This window comes from Sus scrofa, chromosome 10, assembly GCF_000003025.6.
Source record: "Sus scrofa isolate TJ Tabasco breed Duroc chromosome 10, Sscrofa11.1, whole genome shotgun sequence".
In the NCBI taxonomy this organism is placed as follows: Eukaryota; Metazoa; Chordata; class Mammalia; order Artiodactyla; family Suidae; genus Sus; species Sus scrofa.
This window is the reverse complement of record NC_010452.4, coordinates 51,740,455-51,765,605: the sequence shown is the minus strand read 5'-3', so window position 1 is coordinate 51,765,605 and position 25,151 is coordinate 51,740,455. Positions and strand designations below refer to the sequence as shown.

The 25,151-nt window shown below is 40.8% G+C and overlaps 1 protein-coding gene across 3 annotated transcripts in view; it reads right to left on the bottom strand.

Moving 5' to 3' along the window:
• C10H10orf67 (chromosome 10 C10orf67 homolog) overlaps positions 1-25,151 on the bottom strand; it is a 128,971-nt gene that overhangs the window by 46,535 nt on the left and 57,285 nt on the right. For all 3 annotated transcript variants that reach the window (XR_001299311.2, XR_001299314.2, XM_013980259.2), the window contains exons 6-10: positions 19,519-19,666; positions 18,409-18,467; positions 11,721-11,786; positions 3,821-3,880; positions 3,029-3,193 (exon numbers count right to left, since the gene is read on the bottom strand). Coding sequence is in view for 1 of the 3 variants with exons in the window: in XM_013980259.2 (XP_013835713.1) it covers positions 3,029-3,193; positions 3,821-3,880; positions 11,721-11,786; positions 18,409-18,467; positions 19,519-19,666 (498 nt within the window). In the remaining 2 variants the exon portion in view is untranslated. The remainder of the gene's footprint in view (positions 1-3,028; positions 3,194-3,820; positions 3,881-11,720; positions 11,787-18,408; positions 18,468-19,518; positions 19,667-25,151) is intronic.

The window sequence follows — 25,151 nt, the reverse complement described above, 5'->3', positions numbered from 1 at the left end:
TAATTTTTCAAAAAATTCCTTGTTTGCAGGGTGACTGTGGTCATAATTGCAAAACTACTGCGAACGTATTTCATCTCACAATTCTTGAATGTTGAAAAGACAACGTTCTTGAGGTTTTATTAAAGTCTTTTATGATGTACAAATTGCTTTGTATTGAGTGAACTTTAAGAATGGGAATACGACTGACTCTGTCCCATGTCCCATTTCCCACACAGATGGGTCCCGATGCTTTCTGCAGATCTAAGCACACACCATATGTTCCATCAGCACAGACAGGTTACCCTGTGGAAGCTCAGAAGTCTTCCAGAGAAGCATTTACTGGGTGCAATCTTCATTAACTAATTACCCTGGAGCTGGGGAAAAAACTGGGAATCCAATTTAACCTTGTTCTGTGAAACCTCAGTATCTGAAATGTTTTAGAGCTATCAAAAAATAAACTTTACACACAAATGCTGTCCAAATACAAATTTCATGTTGTGAAATCTTTCATAAATAGAAATCAGACAGCGATGTTCATATCATGCTTTTCAGACTGGCTAAACACTCAGTTTATCACTGTGTACGCCACTGGGTGAAACACGTGTGCTGTTCCCACCAAATGACACAGATTTCAAAAAATAAGTATGATTAATTAGATAAAGTAAATGACTGATGTAAAAAGTTCCTGCAGCGAGCTCTCTGTTTGGTCATTTACACGTGGTCAAGATGATAAAACCCTTTAAAGGGAATTTTTAAGAAGTCCAACAATCTCAATATCATAAAATACTTAAAAGACAGAAACAGGAAAATTATAACCGGAGTGCATTTAATTACACGTAGAGTTAATCTACTTGGGGAGGTGATGGGAAAGGAGTGCTTAAAATAATAGGATTATTATCAACCAAAGTGTATATGAAAGTAATAACGGTGAGCTAGAAAAATAGATTTCACTTTAAAATCGAGTCAATCTCTATGAAAATGTAAACAGCAGCTTACATCATCTCTCCTCTCCACCCTCCCCCATCCAATTTTTTTTACTTATTGTTACACATTAACTTCAAAGTCTTTCCAGCTGACAAAATGTACTGTTAAGCTTTGGAAACATCTAGATAATAACCATTATGATCAGAAGGAAAGACTGTGACACTAAGAGAAAATCCTACTAAAAGGATGGCTTCTCAGGAAGAAGAGACCCTGTCTGCCTTTTTCTCCCCTTCATGGTGTATTCTCTGCAGGGGAGAACAGGGCATCTTTCTGCCCCTCCTGGAAGCACAATTTTGATCTGTATGTAAACTGGGGACACTGGAGTTTCTAGTCTGAAACTGTAGGATTCACTTAGGACCCTGGGCTTGCTGGAGGGATGGAGCAGCTCCCCCTGCCCCCAATCCCAGCCGTGATCCTAGGATCAGAGGCTCCACTACTTTGTCGCAGTTGCTGACCTGCTCTGCAATCCTCCCCAGCATCACCTCAGAGCCTCGGACCACAGACCCCTGGCACACGACCTGATTTCACAGCAGCTGACAAAAGTTTCTGGAACAGGATGCCACCTCGGCCACAGGCTCCCTAAGCCTAAGTCCCAGGCTTGCACAAGAGACCCTTGCCCAGCAAGGCTGGGCCCTCACCTAGGTCAGCAGGCAGCACTGCACACTCAGCCCAGGGGTTGCTTTTTGTTTTTGTTTTTCTTGGTTTTGTTTTGGTGACCCTCCCCCTGCCCAATAATTTCCAAACCTGGATTCTAAAAACCTTACTTCTAGAACCTAGTCACTGGTCAGGCATGTGCCATATTCCCCAAGAGTCATCCTTCTCCTTGGGAAACTGCACTGGTGATACTTCCTAACTCCCTGCAAAGTGGAAGTGCTTTTAAAGGAGAATGCTTTTTCTCAACTCCTGCGGGTTCCTTCCAAGCCGAGTGACTTCCTCTGGTATGACACCTTGGCCTCCCTCTGCTGCTTTCTCCTCCGCTGGGTTCCACTGGTGAGCCATCTGCTTGGTGAGCAAGCAAGAGAGGAATACACCTTCTCTTGCCCCGTTGAGCATGAAAGCCACACAAGCGATCATGATTCTGCTCTGTACACCCACCCTAAGTGCTGGAGAGGTAGATTTCGCGTCCCCCACCCCCACCCCACTGCCGGCCCCTGACCCCAGCCTCCTTGTGGGAGAAGGAAGAAGAACATGGGAACACGTAGCGCAAGACCCACGTCTGGGAAACCAAAACCAAGACTTTCCAGGGAGGGCTGTACCTTCGCTATATGTGTCACCTATGGGCTCCTGAGTGTCCCGAATGTCAACGTGGACAAGCAGCTTTGCCTGGTTACACAATTCACAGTGTCCTCAAGATGATGGGCACAGAGAAATGCAATTATTCCCACAACTAATCTCAGAAGGAAGTTCCCCCGCAGGATTCTTATCAAGGGAGGTCTTGGGCACCACAGGTTGAGTTAAACATCACAGATCTACTTCCTAGCATACCTTTTAATGTAACCCAATGGTACCACCATAGATCCAGCAGAAGCAATTCTGATTATTTGGGGGTAAGGGGGAAAGGACATCAATAGCATAAAGTTCATGCTTGCATGCTTCTGACAGTATAAACTAATCCACTGTTGATTTAGAATAGTCCACGGGCAAATGGACTCAAACCTGCATGTCCTTCAGGGAACCTTCAGGAAATTTCTGACAGATGCTGGGCAGTAATGAGTGAGAGATTATACATCTTAGAAAGTGCTTGGCCTGTGGCTTCTCTATCTTGCTAATTTACTAGAGATCCCAAAAGGCTTGGTGACTAAGCTTAAAGCACCAAAATAAGGATAATGGTGGCACCTCCTGGGGAAGGTAAGGGGCCTGACAGGAAGGAACACGCTGGTGCGGGGAAGAACAGTCAGAGTCCCCACCCAGATGCACGCAGAGAGAGCAGGGGCATCGGGAGTTTGAGATGGTCAGCGCTGAGGCTGGACAGGAGGAAGGACACTGAAGTGGCAAGGGTGCTAACAGGACGATGCCCCCTGTAGATGAAGGTGTCATGGGGTGTGGTCTGGCGAGTGGCTCTTACCATAGGCTGCTCTTCCTTTGCTGCCTTCTTTAGACTCTTGATTCTTTTGGTTTTTGGAGTCAGTGAAGCGATGGAAGAAGAATGAGGCCTAAAAACACCTGCACTCTTGGGCTGGGAGGGCCATGGGGACAAAGTGATTTCTTTTCCTTTGACGGCTCTGGGACTCTGCCACACAAAAGAACCACTCTGTTACTCTCATTGTTCAGGCTTCAGATTTGCATCCCTCTCCTTTCCTCCCATGCCCTCCTCTCCTGAGCTGGAATCGCAGGGTTGAAGTTTTCAGTCCCCAAAGGCCTGGATATATTCTTGCTCCCAGTCCCCCCATTCCCTACCCCATCCCCGGCCTGTTTAATTTGCAGGCAAGGCCTTTTTTCCACTCTTCCCACCGATGCTCCTGTAACTAAGAAAAACATGTCGACAGATCATGGTTCTCTGGAAGCACGTGGAAAGGTGGAGTCTGTGTGGAGTGCGGTGAGGGGGTAGCTTGAGGTAAGTGTCATACGTGTAAGGAGGGTGGCAAGTTGGGTGACAGGACAGGAGTCTGAAGGGCCAGGGCATTGAGCCTGAGGGGCCATACACCAGATGGCACTTTCCACTCTTACTCGCTCCCCACTGCTCGAAACCACCAGTCCATTCACATTTCCTGCCTCACTTTTAAGCATTTTCTCCTTTAAACTCAGATGTGGGAAAGTGAAAAGGCTGGGGATAGATATATAGGTCCTTCAACCCAGAAGCCCAAATAAGAGATGTATGGGATACAAGAAAAAAAAAAAAGGAAATTTAAATGCAAACCTTGATGCCTATGGTATCAAACTTTTTTCTCATTTCAATGTCTTCTTTCTGTTTATTAACCTGTGAAATTAAAGACCCGTTTATCATTTGGTATTATTTGCAAAGATTAATAAAGTGAATTTTCAGTAAACCTTGCTTAAGCAATGAATGAATAAGATTCTAAACCATTTCATTGCCCAAACTATTACAGGAATAAATGTTACAAAATTGAATATGAATTAGAAGAGAAAATAAATGTGCACCCAGAGAAAGTACTTTATAATAAAGATGAGAGGAAAACATGCAATTGTTTGCTTATGCACATTTATTTTATTAACACTATTGTATATTAGGCTCTGCACTGGGCTCTTAGAATAAATAATACACAAACCTTGTCCTCAAGCAGAAAATGGATTTCTAAAATGCTTCAGTGAACAAAAAAAATTGAGGGGGGGACATATACCAAAAACTTGAGCAATGGAAACCTAAGTTAGAAATGGGAGCAATAATGACATGATCTGCGGACTTGAGAAAGAGAATAACAGTCGTGGTGTGGAAATTCCCTGTGCAGCTGTCACCATCTCATGACCACCCACACTCTCCCAACCAGGAAACCACGATTCTGAACTTTGTGCTTGGAATTCCCTTTTATTTTCTTGATAATTTTTTTTTGTCGGTTTTAGAGACTTACATTTTTTACCACACTGATATCCCTAAACAATACACAAATTTAGTTGTGCTTATTTTTAAAATCATAATGTATGCATTCTTCCTCAATGTGTTTCATACCCCTGCATTAACCTATATGGATACGGGAAGCAGTTCATTCATATTTGCTGCTGCAGAGTCTTCAAGTGTGTGACGAGAGCATAATTTATGCAGTCACTCTCTGTGAATGCACATTTGGGAAATTACAATTTTTTTCTTTTATACATAATATGGCCTTGAATAGTCCTGTACATGTGCCCTCAGGCACCCATGCTAGAAATCTTCTAGGTGATATTATATGCCTAGGAATCGAACTTTGGGGCATATGTTAAGAGAATAATCAGCTTCAGAAGATAAGCACCCAGATTGGTTTTCCAAAGTTTCTATAACAGTTTACGTAGTCCCCAGAAGTTTATGAGACTTCAGCACATATTCTATGAAAGACTCAATGCCAGGGGCTGTGAGGAACACGAGGGTGCAAGAGACTAGGATTCTGGGCAAATAGTAAGGGTGACAAGGGGCATGTACACAAGTGATTCCAAAACAAGGCAGACAGAGAACGTGCCACAGAGAAACAAAGTGCTGTAGAGAAATTACAGTACCGAATAACTTGGAACTGTCATATTATTAATTGCATAAACCCCACTTTTTTTTTTTTTAAGGGCCACACCTGTGGCATATGCAAGTTCTCAGGCCAGGGGTGGGATCAGAGCTGTAGCCACTGGCCTACACCACAGCCACAGCAATGCCAGATCCGAGCTACCTCTATGATCTACACCACAGCTCACGGCAACACTGGATCCTTAACTCACTGAGCAAGGCCAGGGATCAAACCTTCGTCCTTATGGATCCTAGTCAGATTTGTTTCTGCAGTACCATGATGGGAACTCCATAAAGTCCACTTTCAATCAATGCTCATTGACCACTGAGTTTTTTCTTTCATGCAGGGCCTGTTAAAAAATGTTGCCCTTTTTTTATTGGGCTGTCTTTTGCTTACTGATTTGAAGGAGCTATTCACATATTCTTGAAAACAGCTTTGTGAATACATAAATGGTGTGAATATCTTTACCAAGTTTACGGCTGGACTTTTTTTTTTTTTTTTTTTTTTTTGTATTTTTAGGGCCACACCTGCAGCACATGGAGGTTCACAGGCTAGGGGTCAAATCAGAGCTGCAGCTGCCAGCCTACACCACAGCCATAGCAACGTGGGATCCCAGCCACATCTTCAACCTACACCACAGCTCATGGCAACGCTGGATCCTTAAGCCACTGAGCAAGGCCAGAGATCAAACTTGTGTCCTCATAAATACTAGTCAGATTTGTTTCCACTGAGCCATGGCAGGAACTCCTGGATTTTTTAATGTTCTTTGAGGATTTTTTAATGTTCTTTGAAGAGTTATCCTTAGTTTTCGTGAGGTTAAAATTTTTAATTCTCCTTTCATGCTTTATTTTGTGTCTTGTTTATGTCTACTTTGAGCTCACATGATTTTTTTAATTTTAAAAATTATTTTCCCTTTATATTTGAATCCTTAATCCACACAAAATGGATCTGTATGATGTGAGGTAGGGAGCCAATTTCGTTTTATGAAGTTGTTTAATCATCAGGCACCTTTGTGGAAATTCCACCCTATTTGCATTGATCTGTGATACTGACATATACTGAGTGTTTCTGGTTCTGTTTCTGGGTTCCCTATTTTGTCCCAGTGGTCTCTTTGTCTACCCCTGTCCCAATACCATGACATCCTAATTACCTTAAATTTATATTAATAGCTTAGGAGAAACTTCTCCCTAGTCTGTCATGTCATCCCATGATTAATATGTCCATTTTTTACATTTTTTCCTAGCTATTCTTGATCCTTGCTCTTCTATATTAATTTTAAAATAAGTTTGTCAACTCTATGAAAAACACTGTAGTAATTTTGGTTGCAATTTTACTGAATATAGAGATCAGTTTGGTGAGAACTATTATCTCTATGATAATCTAGTCTGCCTTTGGTGATTAAGTTATAGCTCTCCATTTATTTAGTTTCATAATCCCAGTCAGTAAGGTTTTATAATTATTTTCCATGGAGATTTTTCCAAATATTTATTATTCATGAGCACTTGTAAGTTTCATTGTTATTTAATTACATATTTTTATAAATTATAATTTCTTCTAATTTTTGATTGAGAAATACAATTGATTTTAGGATGATGACCTAATATCTAGAAATCTTGTTAATTCAAATAAATTATCTTTAGCATTTTTGGGGGCGTCTAAGTGGACAATCACATCTTTTTTTTTTTTCCATTCTAATCCTCATACCTCTTGCTTTCTTCTTTCTTATTCTGCTACACTAGACAGTATTTTCAAAATAACTAAAAAATGGTATTAGGCAACTTTGCCTTGTACTGTTCTTAAAGAATGCATCCTGTGTTTCACCAAGAAGTCTGTTTGCTATAGGTTTCACTCTTTAGCAAAGTAAAGAGGTTTCTTCTTACTTCTCATAAGAGTTAAATTATGGTACTTTTCTAATAAAGATCTTTTTTGTTAATTTCAAGATAAATGAAAGTTCAGGATACAAAAATCTACATATAAAAATCAGTATCATTTCTGTACACTGACAATGAACTATCTATGGCAGAAAAAAGAAAATGATCTATTTATAATATCATCAAAAACAATAAAATATTCAGGAATAAATATAACCAAGGGGGTAAATAATCTCTACACTGAAAAATCACAAGACATTGACGAAAGAAGTTGAAGAACATACAAAAAAAAATGGAAAGAAACTTCTTGTTCATGGATTGGAAGAATTAATATTGTTAAAATGTACCTACTTCTCAAAGCTCTAAAGATTCAATATAATCCCTATCAAGACTCCAAAAGCACTTTTTACAGAGGTAGAAAAATACAATTCTAAAATTTATTTGGAACCACAAAGCCCCTCCCCAATAAAGCAATCCTGACAAAGAAAGAATAAAGCTGGAGGAATCATGCTTCCTGACTTAAAACTATATTATAAAGCTACAGAATCAAAACAGTATGGTACTAACATTAAAAACAGAGACACAGACCAATGGGTCAGAATCAAAAATATGATCAACTAATATTTGACAAGATAGCCAAAATACTCAATAGAGAAAAGACAGTCTCTTCAATAAATGGTTCTGGGAAAAATGGACACATATAAAAGAATGAAACTAGATTCCTATCTCATATCACTTGTAAAATTAACCCAGAATGGATTAAAGACATAAATGTAAGACAGGACACCATAAAACTCCTAGAAGAAAACAGGAGAAAAGCTTCTTGACCTGGGTCTTGGATATGACACCTAAAGCACAAGTAACAAGGTAAAAAAATAAACAATTTGGGGCTACATTAAACTAAAAAACTTTTGCATAGCAAAAGAAACAAAATGAAACAGGCAAACTATGGAATGAGAGGAATGATATGAAAATCATATATATGATAAGGGGTTAATATCCAAAATATATAATGATCTCATACAGTTCAATACCAAAACCTCAAATAATCCAATTAAAAAATGGGGAGGTTGTAAATCAACTATAACAAACTTTTTTTTATTTTTTATTTTTTTATTTTTTTTTATTTTTATTTTTTTATTTTCCCACTGTACAGCAAGGGGGTCAGGTTATCCTTACATGTATACATTACAATTACATTTTTCCCCCAGCCTTTCTTCTGTTGCAACATGAGTATCTAGACAAAGTTCTCAATGCTATTCAGCAGGATCTCCTTGTAAATCTATTCTAAGTTGTGTCTGATGAACTTCCCGTGTGGCTCACAACAAACTTTTTTTTATAAAAAGACTGCCATTTAAAAAAAATGAGCAGGTGATCTGAGTAGACATTTTTCTAAAGGAGAGAGTCAAAGGCCAACAGGAACATGAAAGGTGCTCGACATCAGGAAAATACAAATCAAAACCCCAATAAGGTATCACCTCCCACTTGTCATCAAAAAGATAAGAGATAACAAGCACTGGGGAAAATGTGGAGGAAAGGGAACCCTTGTGCAGTTGTTGGTGGGAATGTAAACTGGTGCAGCCACCATGGAGAACTGCACAGAGGTTTCTCAAAAAAATTAAAAATAGAACTACCATACAATCCAGCAATTCCACCTCTGGGTATTTACCCAAAGGAATCAAAATACTAACTTGAAAAGATAAATATGTACCATGTTTACCGAACCATTACTTACAACAGCCATGACATGGAAGCAACTTAAGAGTCCATCAGTGGATGAATGGATAAAGAAGATGTGGTATATCTATACACAGAATATTATCCAAACATAAAAAAAGGCACGAGTTCCTGTTGTGGCTCAGTGAGTTACAAACCTGACTAGTATCCACAAGAATGCGGGTTCAATTCCTGGCCTTGCCCAGTGGGTTAAGAATCTGTGTTACAGTGAGCTGTAGTGTAGACGGCAGATGAGGCTAGGATTCCAGGTTGCTGTGGCTCCAATTAACCCCTAGCCTAGGAACTTTCACATGCCACAGGTGTGGCCCTAAAAAGCCCTTGCCATTTGAGATATGGATGGACTTGGAGGGCATTATGCTAAGTGAGGTAAGTCAGACAGAGAAAGACAAATACTGTATGCTACCACTTACGTGTGGAATCTTAAAAAACAAAAATAACAAGAAAAAAACCAAATACACAGAGACAGAGAACAGACTGGTAGTTGCCTGAGGCAGGAGTAGAGGGGTGGGCAAAATGGGTAAAAGTGGTCAAAAGGTATAAACTTCCAGTTATAAGATAAATACATTCTGGAGATGGAGTGTACAGCACCGTGGCTGTAGTTAACAACACTGTATTGTATATTTGAAAGGTGCCAAGAGAATGAATCTTAAAAGTTCTCATCACAAGAAAAAAAATTGTGTAACTTTGTGTGGTGATGAATAGCAACTAACTAGATTTATTGTGTTGATCATTTTGCAATAGACACATATCAAATCATTATGCTCTGCACGCACTACTATATATAAAATAGATAGCCACTGAGGACCTACCATATTGCACAGGGAACTATACTCAATATTTTGTAATAATCTAGGGGAAGAGAATCGAAAAAGAATCTACACATATGTATTTATACATATATAAAAATCCTTTCGCTGTACACCTGAAACTAACACAACATTATAAATCAACTAGACTTCAGTTAAAAAAAATCATGATGCTGTGTACCTGAAACTAATATAATGTTATGTGGCAATTATATCTCAATTTTACAAGAAAAAAAAAAGAGAAATGAAAGCCCCTCAGGGTAGGAATCGCAGCAAGATTCAACAGCATCTCGCATGTCTCTCCTAGAGCCAATCCGAGGACACGTGGCTCCATACTTTATTGCCTACCTGTACTTACTGTTCCTGCCTTTTTACTACAAGCTCTTTTTAAACTAGGCTCCTCATAGGCCAGAAAATAAACTGTATTGAGAAACAGTAATAGTCAAGCATGGAACAAAAACCCTTCAGGTGAGACAGTCTTAATTTTTACAAAATGACTCCGGTCAACTCCCCCTTCTCCTCACTCCATCGGCTGGTCCCAATCCCAGATCTCCATTTCTGGAAGAAAGCACCATAGGAACAAAGAAAGCCCAGCCACAAAGCCAGCCTCCCTCCGAACGAGTAACAGCATCCCTCGGTGCGGGGAGATGGGGCCAAGCAGTGATCTTGTTGTGCCCAAAGGCAGGGCATGGAAACCCCGTCATAAGAATAACCTTAAGGACAGACCCTCTACTGAAAAGATGAACCCCCAAACCAGTTTGGAGAGTCCTGAGGGCTCTTGTGCTGCTGTGAGGTTTGCGATGCAAGACCTTGCTGCTTGGCAACAAGCCTGGTGCTCAACTTCTAAACTTCTAAACGACAAAATAAAACAGGATTGGTCCCCCGTGGGCAATATAATAGCACCCGTTAAGCGCTTACAGTTCAAATAAAGAGGCAAATTAATTCAAAAAATTGTGGGGTCTGTTCCTAGCGGAGGCACAAATTCCCTGGTGGAGTGGTTTAACTTCCCCTCTAATACTGCTAACAAACTGATAGTGTGACATTCGCTTCCCACTCTATAAAAACACTCTCCATTTTAATGCCAATGTGCACACTGAGTTGTTTGTTTTCAGAAGCAAGTCCTGGACTCGGGGGTCAGGGAGGGGGGTGGTGGCACCACAGTGACAGAAGAGGATGGGGGTGGGGCAGAAGAAATCGACCAAGGATACGCAAATCATGGAGACGATTTTTATACACCTGGTTTTTAAAAGTAAAGAGCTCAAAGTAACACATTTGTTAACACAGGGCTTCTGCGGAGAGCTGACCGTAACTTTTTTCCTTGCCTGCATTCCCAAGTTGGCTTCATAGAAGGCTTTATTGTAGTCCCAGAGCATTGTTTTGCATTAATTTCTATGACAAGGCACCCAAAACACATGGTGCTGCGAGTAACAAAACCGAGTTGGGGAAACAGTCATGACTTGGCACAAAGTGTGACAAGCTGTAAAAAAGGGAACGTTTCAATATCTGAAGTGGTGTTGATTTCCTATGAACAACCTTTTCTCTTCTAAACAGTATCATATTCTTTTCAAGCACATTTAGTGCGCAAGTCAAGCTGTGTTTTATTTTTGATTATAATAAACACAGTCAGTTTACTGTAACAAAGACATACTAGTGGTGATCAGTTGAAAGCCAAAATACAACACCATAAGCTGGGCGGGGGGTGAGGTGGGGGAGGCTGGGGGTGGGTGGGTAGTCAACTGATAAAATAAAAGACCAGCCGTCTGGAAAGTTCTCTTAAAAGAACATAAAAAGGCAGTGTTTTCTTATGAGACTAACACAGAATGCCAAAATATCTGGCTGGGCTCTTTTCTGTTGTCACTTATGGCAATTTGTAACTAAAATAGCCGATCCTTCAAAATATTGGGCTCTCATATTTGTTTTTTTAATCCCTCGAATACAAAAATTTTGTACACTGCTTTAAATTGTAATACTATTTCTTGTACAAGACTCTTCTACATAGCTAGCATATTTATTACAGTGCTACTCAAACTGTTTTCTTTAAAACAATCATTAAAAATGTTTCTAATTATGCATGAATTCAGGTTATCCATAAAGGTGAAAGGAGCAGTTCACAACAAGTAATCACAAATAAAGTTTTTAACTTTCATGATTACATTCCCAGATTCAAATTTATTAAGAAGTAATGTAAACCCTCTTACCATTTCTTGAACTAATGATTTTTCAAACTCAAGCTCATATATTAATTTGTCTCTACCACCAATTAGCTGAAAGAGAAGAATATTACATTTGATTAAAGGTAAAAACAGAACACCTAAGATGCCGCCTCAGTGAAATTTAGTGAAACATTCTGATTCTAAATGTGAGAAAAACAGATCCAACATGATCAAAGCAAAAATTAAATGTCCTTAAATTATCCTATAATAATAATATTCTTATATAATTATTATATTTTATTATATAAGCAAGCAAAACACGTACAGAAAATGCCAATTTATTTACAAACTTTCTCACACGCCCTCCCCCAAATGTGACATCAATATGTAATAAAGCAAGTCCTAATCTACCAAAAAGAGCAATTTTGCTTGACTCTTTATACAAACTATTGCTCTTATTTTAGGTTTTGGTAGTATATTTATATGCATATCAGGTCATGCTCATACCAGTTGAAAATATTCACATACTGCAATACCTTAGTACTAACTTGACTTGCCTCAGTATTTTATTTTATTTGTTTATTTTGTCTTTTTAGGGCTGCACCACGGCATATGGAAGTTCCCAGGCTATGGGGTTGAATCGGAGCTGTAGCCACTGGCCTACACCACAGCCATAGCAACACCAGATCCAAGCCTCGTCTGCGAACTTACACAATAGCTCGTGGCAACGTCAGATCTTTAATCCACTGAGTGAGGCTAGGGATTGAACCTGCGTCCTCATGGGTACTAGTCAGATTTGTTTCCACTCAGCCACGGCAGGAACTCCTGCTTCAGTATTTTAAATGATTGTTTACCATTTGCATGTGGTACATACACTGACAAAATTCAACCCTTGGTTTTGACATCCATTCAATTCAATTAATTCAAATATTCATTAATTTAATAAATGTGTATGGGACACCTTTTAGATGCCAGGGACTTTGTTCAGCTGTGAAGATATGAATAAAGTAGAACAGATCCCTTCCCTGGAGCATCTACAGTATGGTAGGACAGCAATGGGAAAAACTGACTGGAATACACAAGAAAAAAGGTAGTAAGTCCAATCTTCTACTAATCAAAAAGCATCAAAGGAGTTCCTATTGTGGCTCAGTGGTAATGAACCCAAGTAATATCCATGCAGATGCAGGTTTGATCCCCGGGCTCGCTCAGGGGTTAAGGATTTGGTGTTGCCATGAGCTGTGGTGTAGGTCGCAGATATGACTTAGACCTGGCATTGCTGTGGCTGTGGCTGTGGCTGGCAGCTGCAGCTCCGATTCAACCCCTAGCCTGGGAATCTCCATATGCTGCAGGTGCAGCCCTAAAAAGCAAAAACAACAACAACAACAACAACAACCACAACAAAGTCATAAAAACCCACAGAACCTGGCAACTGTAATTATAACAAGATCTGCTATACCTGGTGCCATTTGACAAGGGTCTTGAAGGATGTGCAGAAGTTCAACAAATTAAAGAGAAAGGCAGAGAAAATAGCATCAGAACAGCAAAGTGCTTCTTGCTGTGTCACCTAAAGGACTGGACTGGCTTGTCTCCAATAGCACAGGACCAGTCCCCAAGCAGGGCTGGGAACAGTGAGTTCTGGTTACACGTGAGCCTCAGAAAGGTGGATGCTGGTGTAGGTGAAGTTGTGAAAAGTTTAGAGAAAATCAGGGAATGAGGAGTGGAAGGAAAGGAAAAGCTTTTGTGTTGAGTCATTACACCTCGGTCTGAAGGGTTCTCAAGTTTTCACTGGGTGTCAATCACTGGCAAACACCAAGGCCACTGGCCCTAACCCTTCCTGCCTCCTTAGACTCTCTCATCAATGACCTCGTACATCTACCCTCTCACTCTTCTTCCCACCGACGTCATTTAAAAATACACTAGTTTCACCTTAAAAAAATTCCTTCCTCAACCCCGTGTCCTCCTCCATCTACTCCCTGGCATCTCCCTGGCCATCCGCAGCCACACTTCTAGACAGTATCCTGTGCTTACCGTCTCCACATCTGTAATCACCTTCTTTCTCAACTGTTTCCATGTTCCAGTAAAAGGACCTTCAGGCATTACCAGGGTCATTTTAGTGGCCAAAGCGAATCGTCCAATCTTCTCTTTTTAGCCTTTGCACACCTGGCCTCTGGGCAGCACTGGACACAGTGAATGACCCTTCCTTCTTGAGACTCCCTTGCTTGGCTTCTGTGAAATCCGCTCTCTCCTGCTTTCCTCCTGCTCAGCTTTTGAATGTTCACCAGCCTTCACTTCTCTGTCCCTTACCTCTCCCGCCTTCGCCTTTATCAAAAGACCACAGCATTTATTGCCCAATCATCTCTTCAATTCATCCACCCTTTTCATCCCCGATGTCACTGGCCTTTCTGTGTTCAGAACTTTACATTTTCCTTGGTTTATAAAAGAAATCTTTTGTCTCTCTGGCTCTGGATTTTCCTTCCTCCCATTCATCTTTTTCCTGAAACATGAATCCAGTCCTGCCTCAATGTTCACGGCTTGCCTTGCACTCAGAAGGCAGCTCAAACCCCTTGGTGTGAATAACAATCTGCCACAATATGCCCTGCTTCTGGACACCCCTTGTTCCCACGCGTCCTCCAGTCACAGCAAGTCACATGCCCTCCCCTTTCTCCTGTTCTTCTCACCCTCTCTTCACCTTTTCCTGGCTAACTCAACCTCTCTTATGGGAGTCGGCTTGGTGACCTTCTTCCGACCTTCCCTGACCTCTTACAATCCAGGCTGGGTGCCCCCACACCTGCTCCCACAGCAGCTGACGCTGCGAAGCATCATGACACTGGTCATACCTGGGCTGCAAGCTCTACCGATCCGTTCCCTCTCAGAAGGAAATTCATACCGCAGCCTCAGCTGGAACACAGATTCCACTGTCATTAGATTATTGAAGCTTAAACATATAAATGCCTGAATTCCACAACTGAGGGTGCTTAGCCCAGGCAGACGGCAAGAGGTCAGCCTACTCAAATTCAGTCCATTTTCAACGTGTTTTCAATTGCGCCCAGGGCTGAAAAGGGAAACATGTGGCTTATTCAGAGGCTTCTGAGCTGCCCCTTTCCATTCTTGTTTTCTCTTTGCTCCTTGCTAACACTCCAGACTCCCCCCCACTTCCTGCCCCAACACAATCTCTCCTCAAGTCGCCCCACCAGACTCCACCTTCTGCTCTAGCCACCCAGAATCTCAGACCTCCACACCTATCTTACGCCTCACACACTCACACTCCGCATGCAGCTCTTCCACCCTCCCACCCTCCTGGGAAAATCAGTTCCAGTGAAGGAGCGTGACGTAGGTGTGGAACTGTTTGTGAAGCCTTTCTAGAACCTCCCAGGGAAAGCCAGGCATCTCTTCTCTACACACATGCTTCCATTACAGGTCTTGATCACATTGCCCTATGGCTTTTGTCTCTCCCCCCCATGCTTATCTCCACAGCAAGGCTGTGTGTGTGTGTGTGTGTGTGTGTGTGTGTGTGTGATGTATGATGTATGTGTATAAAATTTTTGTATGTCGGCAGTGCCTGGCACTAAAAGGCAACTAACAAACATTGCTGAATTAATTGATTTAGTGAAGGATATTGGAAATGAACCAGTAAATGTCAAATCTCATTTTGTTCAATGTCTCCTGATCTGCTTTCCAATTCCCAAAGCACTTCGACATACGGTATCTTATCCATTAGCTTATCCTCACACAATAAGCCTGTGAGACTCAAGAAGAAGGAAGGTAAGGAACTGGCCCTAGCTGCCATGGTATCTGAAATGGAACAGGAACCCAGAGTTCCAGATTTTTCCTGCTCCATACCAAATTGTGTCTATACTCAACAGCTGTGTGGAGGTCCAGTGCATGTAAAGAAAAAAAAGAGGATAAAAAAATGTGATCAAACTAGGGATTTGCTATATTTGTCTAAAACAGAGTTGTTGAATAAAAATATAATGAGTCATATATATATAATTTTGAACTTTATAGTAGCCTTGATAAAAAGGAAAAAGAAACAGGTGAAATTAATCTTAATAATATATTGTATGTATTTATCCCAATAGATATATTCAAAATATCATCATTTCAATGTGTAATAATCAATATTAAAAATTATTACTGAGATATTTCACATTTCTTACTGTACCTAAGTCTTGGAAATCCTGTGTTTTTCACTTAAAGTGCATCCGAATTTGGGGGGCTAAAATTTCATGGGAAACATTTGGTCTGCATTTAGATTTTGTAAAATTTACAAATTAAAAAAAGTGGATTCACATACTCAAGTTATTCAAAATATACATAAAGGTTTTTCAATAACTGAAACAAACATATCAGTACTTTTATATTTAAATTTAAAAATGAAAATTATATCTAATTTATAATTAAGTTTCTCAGTTGCACTAGGGCTCAACAGCTGCATGTGGCTAGTGGTTACCACTGGGCAGTGCACATCTAGAAAGCTAAGAAAACATTTAACTGAAATACTTGAGCTTACACAGGGTACAACCAGCCACTCAATGCAGCTGCTTCTTTCGAACTGATGGCTTAATGGTGAAACTTTTTGCTTTAATTTCTTTGAACTCCTCCCAGAGAAGGAGGCTTTCCCAATTCATCTTTATCAGTGATCATACAGATTGATTAGCTTTAGAAACATTTACATAGACCGAGATGATGCTTTTGCAGGTCGTTAAGTGAAACTAGGAAGCTGAGATTTCATTCTTAACCTTAGACCTTGATGCCAAGTAAGTGACACTTGTCTGTTCACAGACTCTTGTTATCTCTGTAAGAAAGGCATTTGACAGAAACAGACTCACAGACATAGAGAACAGACCGGTGGTTGCCAAGGGGGAGATGGTGGTGGACACGAGCAGGATTGGGAGTCTGGGTTTAGCAGATGCAAACTAGTATATATTTAGGATGGATAAACAACAAGGTCCTTCTGTAAAGCATAGGGAACTATATTCAATATCCTGGGATAAACCGTAATGGAAAAGAATATGAAAAAGAATATATATATATATGAATCACTTTGCTGTACAGCAGAAATGAACACAACATTGTAAGCCAACTATATACATCAATAAAATTTTTAAAAATACTAAGGAATGGCATTCACATCTTCACCATTGGAAACAGGTGAAGCACAAGAAAATGCCATCATATTGTGAACACCTGTGATGGACTCAGCAATGACAGAAAACATCTCCCAGCTCTAACCCATTATGGTATGCGATTCTTCAAAAAAATAGTTCTAGAAGTTCCCATTGTGGCTCAGTGGAAACGAATCTGACTAGCATCCATGAGGACGCAGGTTCGATCCCTGGTCTCGCTCAGTGGGTTAAGGATTCAGCATTGCCGTGAGTTGTGTGGTGTAGGTTGCAGATGCAGCTCTGATTCGACCCCTAGCTTGGGAACCTCCATATGCTGCAGGTGCAGCCCTAAAAAGAAAAAAAAGAATAGTTCTCAAAAGTTAATTTTATCTAAAACCTAAGAATACCCGGAACTGCAAAGTTAGGTTGAAATCTGAATCTAAACTGAGTTGCATGAACTTTGGATATGAGGCTAGTGTGATGGAGGAATTGAATTTTTAATTTTATCCAATGATAATTTTCATTAAAAATTGATACTCAATCCAGTTAGTGGAAAACATGTATGTTTATTTGGAATAATTTGAGGGTGTAAATCCATGTTTTTTACTTGTAAATTTTGTGAACTCTATATTCTCATTCTATGAATCAAAGAGTATTTTTATTGGTGTGCCAGGCATTGTGCTGAGTGCTAGGAATATATCAATAGAAAGTGCTGTCCCTGGGTTGTGGGGCCTTCAGCCAGCCAGGCAGATTGACCACCGCAGAAAAGAGTTTTGAGGGCTAAGAAAGCACAAAGCAGGAGCACCTGACCTGGGTGTGGAGGCAGGAACCGCCATGGTCCTGTGGCATCAGATGCACCCGGAAATCCTGATCTTCATGATACCAAAAAATTCCCTGCTCTAAATACAGATTTCTTGGGTTACATGAACCCAGTTCACCGATACACAGAAAAATGAACATAAACCAGCATCTGACCTGAAAACAAGACTGCTCATTTTTAATCTTCTTTTCCACAAGCACATCTCTGGCCTCCCTGTGTCACAGGATTTTTCTTTTTTTTTCTTTTTTCTATTTTTCTTTTTTTTTTTTTTGCTTTTTAGGGCTGCATCCCTGCCATGTGGAGGTTCCCAGGCTAGGGGTCTACAGCTACAGCTGCCGGCCTAAGCCAGAGCCACAGCAACCCAGGATCGGAGCCACGTCTGCGACCTACACCACAGCTCACAGCAACGCTGGATCCTTGAGCAAGGCCAGCGATCGAACCCGCAACTTCATGGTTCCTAGATGGATTCATTTCCGCTGCGCCACGACAGGAACTCCCCTGTTTTTTTTTTTTTTTTTTTGTAGTTTTTTGTTGTTGTTGTTGTTTTTTTCCCCACAGGATTTTTCAATTCCTTACAATCAACAAGGTAGACACTCAGTTATGCCCCATAAAAGAAAACATGAATTCATTTTCAGGATGGAATCTTTTTTCATTACTAGAGACCCTACCCAAATAATAAGAGAGACTAAATATAGAAATTGACTTTTCTCTACATCCCAAGACAAGGGGGGCACAAGTGTTATTTCACCAATTATGCTGATATTTCCATTTAAAAGAGTCATTCATCAATGTAAAAAAGTTACAGTACCTTTTGAATGGTTTTATGATCCTTTTCGGCTGTCTCTTTCAGACTTATAATTTCATCTTCTGTAAACAAAAGAAGAGAGAGGCCAACCATGAAATTACAAGCTTATGCCCCTGTATTCAAGCTGCCTGCTTCAGGGCAGGCTGTACACCGCTGGCAGGCCTGGTGGACGCAAGTCCTAGCAGGACTATGACCTTCACAACTGCCCTTGACATTCACAGCCTTCTTCCTGCTGTTCAGACGGCTGGTCAGATAGGGATTAAGAACTAAGTTCAAGATCCAAGTGTGGCTGAGGGCTGAAAGCTTTTCATCGAGGCTAGCAAGGGACATTTTTGCTGTTAGTCACAGCCAATACAAACTGCTTTAGCAGGTGGCACTTTAGGACTCAGTAAGAACTACCCAAACCTGAGAAAGCATTACATAGCATGTCAGAAGAGAAAGGAAACTACACTGCCATGGTATAATCTCCCATTCAAGGAATACTGTTCCCTATCTGATTTTATCAATGTTTTGCTGTAAAATTTTTATTGCCTACTCATGGCTTTTCATACTACAGATAAAGGGCAACATTTATAACTAACGTAAATACAAAGACAGCAGTTCGTGCAACTACTTCAAAGCAATCGAATTCTGGGGCTTTAAATGCAAGGTTTACCAATGTTTGTGGTATGGAAAAATGGAGGTGTAAAATATACAGATGGAAATTGCTACTTAAAATTTGTACCGAAAACTGAAATAGTAGTAGCACAGGCCAACTCTGTTTTGCCACAAAGCACACTCCAGTATAAACACTTAAATATTAAAATGTTATACATTTTAAATAATTGATTAAACACATGAAACAAAATCAGCACAAGTTTCTATCTATTTCTAAGTGATACAGAACACTTTTTTTTTTTTCCCAGGGCCAATACTTGGCTTAAAAAACACCCATGGCTAGGTGAGTAGTCCAATTTCTGTCCCACAAAAAGAATGAAAATAAAAAATAGCTGTCAAACTGATCTTTGAAATGAAACCAAACAAACATAACGTTTGGAAAAGACAAGCATGGCTATGAATGTTATGAAGCGCCCAGTGTGTGGAGTTTTCTCAAAAATGACTTTAAAATGTTACCTAATATTGAATTTTCTTTTAGATTGAGTTTGATTTCTTCTTCGAGTTCTGAAATGACTTGAAGCAGTCTCTCATTTTCCATTTTGTACTCCAAATTTTCCCTTTCTAGAGTTGCTCTTAGAGGGCAGGTGTCTTTGATAAAAGAGTCCTAAAAGATGGAGAATTCCATATTTCTTAGCGGGAAGCCAAGGATTTACATATGCAACACAAGACAATACAGATACAGAAGGGCTATCATATAATTTTCTGAATTCTATTACACACTTATAATATGAATAGTAAAAAGGAAGGAGACTAAATAGAGCTTGCTGGAAGAAAGGCTGCAGTACATTCTGTACAAAGACCACAGCACATGGGGACAGTTTATTGACAGGAATAATGCATATCATACTGTTTGTGTGCCCTCATCATTCAGGTCAATTCATTATGGAGCCTGTGTCCAGGGAGGCAGCTGGGGCCCCTCCACCCACACTTCCCTCTGTGTGTGTCTGAAGTGCTGTCCGCCCGTAACTAGGCAGGCTGGGGAGACCGGGGATGGGCAGCGCCAGGGGGTGGCAAAGTGCATGGCGAAGGAGGGGGGCTTGTTGCCTTTGTGGCATTTCCCAGTGTCAGTGCTGCCAGTGTCATGAGGAGCACATCACATGTCAAAGTGGTGACGTGTGCAGGCTGGGAGCCGCATGGAGTCCATCAGGCACACGGATATCCACACAGTTGGTTTTCTGCTTGGTGGAGGAGCCACCCAGAGGCAATTCATATTCTGAACATTAACATGGCTTTGCATGCCTGTCACACGGGGACTGTGCAGGCGTTTAATGCTATTGAAGACTTCGGTTTAAATCTCTATGCAAACAGTGATTACCTTGTAAGAAGGTTTCAGGATAACTTACAACAAAAGACTTTAAAGTTATAGTTTTAGTAAAGCAAACTCATTTACATTTTTATTATGTGCGTCTTTTGTTTAAATCTTGCCATGTCCATTATGGGAGAGGCTTTTTCTTACGCAATAGAAGCTTATTGGGACAGCTCCTCTTCTTTTCTTCTTCTTGTCTGTTTCAAAGCTATTGAAAACATCTGAATATGCTTGCTTATGGCTGTCTAGATTTTACTGCTGCACTTTTTTTAAAAAAAAAATTACAACACAGTGAATTGGAGAATGTGGTGCAGAACTTTATACTTCATGACGGTAAAATATTAATCTGATCCTGTAATCCCAAAATATTAAAAAGCATGTTTGAAAGTCATTATATTATTACTCTAAAGGAGACGGAAGGGTCTGTATGCCTGCCTGTCTTCGAAATTAATATAGACACTAGAAATACTTTTGAACTTTAATCTTCAGATGAATTACAACCTATCTTTTCATAGCAATGCCACAACTGTAAATACACAAGAATAAAGTCATCTCTCAAAAACAAAATCCTTCCACCCAATACCACTCATGTCCTTTCGAAACTATACTTTTATTTTCACTTTAGAGATACCTCAAGTAAATTATTAAAATGCTCTCTTCTGTGGTCAAAAGAAAAATAAGTGGTTACAACATTTTACGGTACATGAATAAAGCCTCAAAAAAACAAGTGACTTATTAATGAAATTAGTTATGGCAGAGTTAAGATTTAAAATAACTTTGTTAAATTTTGCACTGAGCCTCAATATAAATCTTCACAATCTTGATTCACTGTTCCATTTAAATGATTTAAGCCCAATTCACTCCAATTAATGAGAGCCAACATATCCAAGAGTTAATAAACAACATTGTTTTCTTAATAAAGACTCCCAGGCATTAGTTTTTGTCCCACATAGTTCAATTTGAGAACATCACAGCATGTACTTATAGACTAAGAAAGTCTTTTTAAAAACAATGTTTGCCTTAATAGGCTTAAGCATACATTCCCTAACAGTGGCAGAAAAGGAACATCCACAGTGGATTACGTGAGCACCCATTACTGTAAACTAAACAAGAACTATTTGAATTACTCAGATGAAGTGTAAAATGTACCATGGTAGCTGTGAACACCTAAATGGATTTTCTAAAAACCTCGCAGAAAAGCAGGAAACAAGGAAACACATCCAACTCAGGGCTTTTTTTTTTTTTTTTTTTCTTCTCTTCCTCCACTAATCCACCGACAGCCCCTGTTCCTGAGAGGTTAACCTTTAGCTCTGTCCCCACCATCTGTCAGCTGCAGGAACTGCAAGTAATTAACTATTCAGATTCCCACAGCAATGAGGACACTCATTAGCAAAATGAACAAAGGGATAGTTCTGGGCGGCTGCAGTCATCTGTTACACTCTGAGTGGCAGGTTTTGTGGTGGTGTTCCTTCTACCATCTGCCCACACCACTAGCTTTGGCTCGCTTAAGCCATGAGACGTCTTTAAAACAAACTGCATGCATAAACCAAAGTTAAGAAGGATGGAGATCATTAAAAGGTGCTTAACTAGTTAAAGCTACTTAAAGGCACATGATGGTCTAAGGTGGCTTGTGCGTCATCTATGATCCCTCTGGAATTTTAACTTTAGAAAGTAACTTGCCAGTTTAGAGTTCGTCTATCATGTAGGACTTCGGGGGGTGGTTTACGTGCTATTTCTCTTGTGAGTAGTCACAAGAAGTAGAGGATCCCTGTCCCCAGGTTTCAGAATTCCAAACTGGGTCTTGAAAGAATCATTTCTAAAAACAGGTGTACTCTAGAGCCCTGCTGCCTCAAATGTGGTCTCAGCATTAACCTGGGAGCTTTTTGAAAATGCAGAATCTCTGGCCTCAGCCCAGACCTACTGTCAGAATCTGTATCTCAACCAGAGCTGCAGGTGATCCATAGACATAATAAAGTCTGAGAGGCACTGTTTGGGGCACCACATGCGTCTTCCCAGCAGTCTCCTGTCTGCCACGTCCGCCTCTCGATCCCGCAGACTCCATGTACAGTACTTGGACATCTCAATTGGATGCTGGGGGTGGAGTGGGCGGCTGGTGCATGCCCATGCTGCGAGATAGTCACAGAGAAGAGCAGGTGCTTTCCCAAGTGAGTGACAACCAGGAAAGCGACACACTGGGGCAGTGCAGCCCTGCAGAGCTGCCACTCTTGAATGACAGCTCTGTTTCAGAACTATCAGCAACTTGCAGTGATGTTCACCTATTGGCGAGGAGTGGTGGTGGGGCTGGTTGCATAGCTCATCCATGTTGGGGTAAGAAAGAAAAATGAAAGAGTCTTTCAAAACAGCAACTCCAATTGCAGTGAAAGCACCTATGCATGTGCGAGGGCACATGGACACACATGCGCGTGCGCACACACACACACACACACCCTGACAGGCTAGCTCTGTCAGCAATCCTCAAGCCCACGTATCAGCATGGCAACCTGACAACTACAGCAGTTGTACACTCAGGTCACTGAGGGTTTTTACAGAACCTGAAAAGACATTTGGCCCTTGAATGTACTTGCTCTCAGGGAAAATTCAACATGAAGGATGTTCTGACCGGGAAAGATGAGGCTTCTGTAACTTGAAGAGCTTCCTTTTTCTGACTTCTGTTTTGCCACAAATATAAGTTAAACTAGCTGTTTATTAAACTTTCTCTTTCCTATCACATTCTCAGATTTCTCTCTAAAACGGTTCTGGTGAGAGATTATGACTACCTATTAACTATAAAGAGGTTTATGTAATTGGACTATGAATAAGAACAAACTAGAGTGATCCCTTACTGTTTACACAATGTGCTTAATTCAAGTTTTTTGCAAGTTATTCCCATTGCTACTTTGAAATTGTCTAACTGCTTCTCCAAATTTGGTTTTCCAAATCTACTTTTCGGGACTTGGTGGCTCAGGTTCTTTACACCACTAGAGGGAGCAGTTGTACCAGATGAAATTTCAAATTTAAAAGGGTATAATATATATCTTCTAGAACCCGAGTGGCCTGGAGTTCTAGAAAGGCGAGTTCTTGGAGGATTTCTTTTTTTTTTTTTTCTTTTCTAGGGCCGATTCCTGCGGCATATGGAGGTTCCCAGGCTAGGGGTCGAATCAGAGCTGTAGCCGCTGGCCTATGCCAGAGCCACAGCAACGCGGGATCCCAGCCGCGTCTGCAACCTACACCACAGCTCACGGCAACGCCGGATCCTTAACCCACTGAGCAAGGCCAGGGATCGAACCTGCAACCTCATGGTTCCTAGTCGGATTTGTTAACTGCGCCACGACGGGAACTCCTTGGAGGATTTTTTAAAAATACTTTTCATTAGTTTATTTTTATATAGCCCGCGATCTGTTTTTGCAGCATTCATGGCCGCCCTCCTGAAACGTACACTAGCGTGGCTCTGCATTGCCCTCAGTCAGTCTGGCATTTTGTGGGGGTTCTAAGGAGTTGGGAGACACTATACACCCAGTCATTCAGGAATTTCTCAGCTTCCTCATATCCTAAGTGCTTACAGAGATACTGATGTGATGGTCATGGGGACAAATTACACTGAAACAACCAAAGTCTTCAGGAAGCCACCCTGAGCCAGAGAACACCTTCCCTATAGAGCGGGGGTGGGGCCTCCCACTTCTTGCTCCACCTCCTCACGAAGCCCCACCCCCTTCCTCCTTCCCCAGGACGCCCAGACCCACTGGCGAACCTGATGAGGACGTTCTGAGGTGTAAAAAACGCCAGGAAAGGCCTCATGTTTTACTGAGAGGAACTCAGTTACCAAATTGGGATGTTCTCAACCGTGCATTTCATGGAATGAAAACCGGGTGGTCATAAGGATTTGTGCATTACCTCATAATAAGTAGAATTTGTCTATTGTCAGAGAACTCAAAGCAATTCAATACAAGAGGCATCTTCCTGACTGCTGGCTAGGCAGGACTCGCTTCCCATTTCACAAACGGGAAATAAATGGGTCCAAATTGCCTTGCTAATCGATGCCGGATATTGTTAGCCAAGATAGGATTAAAAGCCAAAACTATGACTTTTTTTTTGCTTTCCAGGGCCACACTCATGGCATATGGAGGTTCCCAGGCTAGGAGTCTAATCGGAGCTGTAGCCTCCGGCCTACGCCAGAGCCACAGCAACGCAGGATCCGAGCCTACACCACAGCTCACGGCAATGCAGGATTCTCAACCAACTGAGTAAGGCCAGGGATCGAACCGGCAACCTTATGGTTCCTAGTCGGATTCGTTAACCACTGAGCCACGATGGGAACTCCAAAACTATGACTTTTCTATTAAAGTATTTCTAAAAAATAAGAGTTAATGCAGACCCAAGACAAGTAAATGCAAAAACTGGATTGCCTCTTCCTCCAAGGCAATCAGAACATGTAAAAAGAAAAAACATTCAATTCATTAATCTATGACAATAACTAATACTCCATTGCTTAAAGGATGCTCCAGTTTGGGGCTTTTTTTTTTTAGAACATAGAGAATTCTAACAGATTAAACAAAGCACTCCTTCACCAGTTAGTAAGCAAAGTCTTTTAGAGTGGTGCAAGTTCAATTCCTTATCTTTTCTAATTTTGTAGTTTTAAATAAGAATACTAGTGTAGGACTTAATAAACCATAGATTGCACTTAAAAGGCCCATTGACCTGCTAGTGTTTCTTCCTGATGTTAACACATGGCTGTATAACGTCTCAGAATTTTTCCATGCATATAAATGCATGTGTCAACATTAAT